This window comes from Bidens hawaiensis, unplaced genomic scaffold (assembly GCF_021521415.1).
Source record: "Bidens hawaiensis isolate Kalapana, Puna unplaced genomic scaffold, B.hawaiensis_p1.1 tig00038105_1, whole genome shotgun sequence".
Lineage (NCBI taxonomy): Eukaryota > Viridiplantae > Streptophyta > Magnoliopsida > Asterales > Asteraceae > Bidens > Bidens hawaiensis.
The window spans coordinates 113,469-116,342 of NW_027496674.1; the positions used below are offsets into that span (position 1 = coordinate 113,469).

At 33.2% G+C, this 2,874-nt stretch overlaps 1 protein-coding gene across 1 annotated transcript; it reads right to left on the minus strand.

Annotated features, from left to right (window-relative positions):
* Positions 1-473: 473 nt before the first annotated feature.
* On the minus strand, positions 474-2,552 carry LOC143590025 (GATA transcription factor 7-like). The gene is made up of 3 exons (XM_077070626.1): positions 2,502-2,552; positions 2,034-2,342; positions 474-1,141 (listed from the first exon to the last, which is right to left on the minus strand). The coding sequence occupies exons 2-3, from the start codon at positions 2,319-2,321 to the stop codon at positions 476-478; spliced, it is 954 nt and encodes a 317-aa protein (XP_076926741.1). The 5' UTR covers positions 2,322-2,342; positions 2,502-2,552; the 3' UTR covers positions 474-475.
* Between the last annotated feature and the right edge of the window lie 322 nt (positions 2,553-2,874).

The following is a 2,874-nucleotide window of genomic DNA, read 5'->3' on the forward strand; positions in this document are numbered from 1 at the left end:
GTTAGTTTGTTGTAATAAAAACACATACATAAATAAAGAATTAAATATTGTCTATAAAAATCTGAACCGTGATTAGTCTTGTTTATAGGATCTGTTTTGTTAAAGCAAAAGGAACCATAAACATCCATGCGTACAATCCACAAATAGTACACAACTTTATGATCGTTTTATCAGCAGCGTACATACCTAAACTAACCAAGAATAGTAACCAAAACGTCATTAAAAACCACTTGACAAGAAACCAACAAACAAATTTAAATAATCAAAGTTCTTACTAAAATTTGAAATACGAAAACGACATCTAGCATATCAATTTAAAAAGATTTAAAAAACTACAATAACAATACATTAGTCTTTCTAAACAACAAAAACTTAACATAAAATACTTTGTATTACATAAAGGACAACTCACTATAACCTAACTTTAAACCCATAATCAGACAAAATTATTAAAACCTAAACCTGCCTCTACAAATCAACCCATCAAAATTGTAGACTGGTCATGGTCTACACAATTAACCGGGATCAAGACTCGTTCAACTTCTTTTTCTTTCTTTCTCAGTTCCAACACTTTTTTGTGACTGTTGGAATGAACGTCACTTGAAAATGTTGGACTACAAGCCGGTCTATACTCTGGGTAAAGCCGGCCAGATTTGAACCGGACCCCACATGCATTACATAATGTTTTGGGACCTAAAGGTCCAGTTCGCCATTGAGGTGTCTTTTGAACTTGACAATGAGTGCACCGACGTTGACTTGCTGACTCACTTGAACCGAGTTCATTTTGGTGGGATGGGTTTTTTCTACGCTTTTTAGCAGCCGGTTGCTTTTCGAAAACCTCCGTGGAATACGATGGGATTTTGAAAAGGATGGGTGAAGTTATGGACGAGCCATGACTCGATGAAGAACTCGAAGATGACTCGGTGAGTGACCCGGTTGACCAAACTCGGCCGGGTTTTTTTGAGCGTTTTGTTCTACACTTTTTGGGTACCGAATAGGGTTGTCCCAAAACAGTGAAACTCCGAGTGGACTCAGTAAGCACCGGTTCAAACCGGTTCATCGTGGGGCACAAATATGGAAGCTCCGGCACGGAATCGTCTACAATATGTGATAACCATTCAAGGCTTTCCATATCATCAATCTGCAATAATTGAACAAAAAATAATATTCTTAACTTTTAAAAAAAAATAATATTTTTAAATTAAGAAACTCTATTTTTCAAAATTCAGATAAAGTTGCATGCAATACATTGTAATTAAGATTATGCCTAAGAGCATTCTCATCTCATCCTCTATCTTCAAACCAAAAATTATACTAAAGCTCACTTTATTTTCTCTCTTTATTTCAATTAAATAATACTTTTCACATATTTTATCATTACCTTTTCTCTTTCCTTCACTCACAACCACTTTTAAAATATATTAAAAAATTATAGGGGATGAACAATAACTTTTCAAATATACAGAAAAATCACTGTTTTTTTCTAAAACATAAAAACTATTCACTTACAACACCCTAAATCACTCTTTAAATTATAAAAACACCCCTCACATAATATGAGGGATTGGATGAGAATGCTCTAAGTGGGCAAACTAGCCGAACTGCCCTCGAGCTACTTGAGAATGAATCGATAAAAAGAACAAAACGACCCGAGCTTGAGCTTGAAAAAAACTCGTTAAGTTACTGAGCCTGGGCTTTACATATCGAGCTTGAGCCAGTTCGCAAACCTAAACGAACTTTATATATATATATATATATATATATCTTACTTTATTTAGTAAATATATATCTATATAAATAAATTTAGTTTTATATAAAATCATGATAAAAAGTTGAAAACAATTAAATAATATGTATTATGCTATATATATTAAATGTTATAAGTATAAATACATAAAACTAAAAATAAAATAATTAAATAATAAAGGAGCCGAGTTGAGCTCGGGCTCTTTTAAGCCAAAACGAGCCAAGCTTGTACTCAGCAGTAAGCACGGCTTGGCTTGTTTACACCTCTGAACTTTGACTATAATTACCGGAACGGAAAGCTGGTCTACTGTAAGGGACACGAGGTCACCGGAGCTCGAAAAGGTGCCAGAATTCATGGAATTGCTATCGTTATCCAGCGAAGAAAAATCCTCCTCGGAGGATTCTTCAAATTCAAAATCCTCCTTGTCGGAGAGGTCTAAAAGATCATCAACGGAAAACTCATCGGAGCTGTTAATTCCGGCAACGCCGTCCAAGGAAGCTTGTTGAATTGATTTCATGCAAACTGCTTCTGATAAGAAACTTGATTTAAATGCTCTTGCTTCAATACACTCCATTTTCTTTTATTCACTTTTTATCTGAAAAACAAAAAAAATTGAAAATTGGAAGATTAATTGTTGGGTGAGTAGTATATATAGAAAAAGACTAACAAATAATTTATATCAAATTCTTGTTATAGAAATTTTTAAAAACATGTATAAATACAATAATTATTGTGGGTATATGTATGTATGTACCTGTAGAGAGAGAGATAGAGATGGAGGACAGAGAAAGATGGATGAGTGGCGTGAAAGATTACTGATATGAGTGCATGCTTATTTTCGTTTTATAATTTTTTATATTTTACTAAAATAAAGTTATATAAGTTATTTCTGTAGGTGTTATTAAATTGAAATCTTTGTGTGGGCCGAGGAATTATTAGATTTTAGAACATATATTTATTGTTTAATCGGGCCATTGCTTTTGAAAAATTCTTAATTGTTAATGTGCCATCTACATCCAACTCATCGTACCACCAATATTTTTCGCTTTATCCACGAAGAGTTAACGAATTAATTTTTAATTGTTCAAGTGGAGACTTTCAAGAAGATCATCCATTTTACTACTACT

What these genes read in the sequence shown, in the direction of transcription:
- LOC143590025 (XM_077070626.1), bottom strand. Translation starts at nt 2,321, where the DNA reads ATGGAGTGTATTGAAGCAAGAGCATTTAAATCAAGTTTCTTATCAGAA. An exon ending in TAGACCAGCTTTCCGTTCCG is followed by an intron (nt 1,142 to 2,033) that starts GTAATTATAGTC and finishes CAATTATTGCAG; the next exon opens with ATTGATGATATGGAAAGCCT.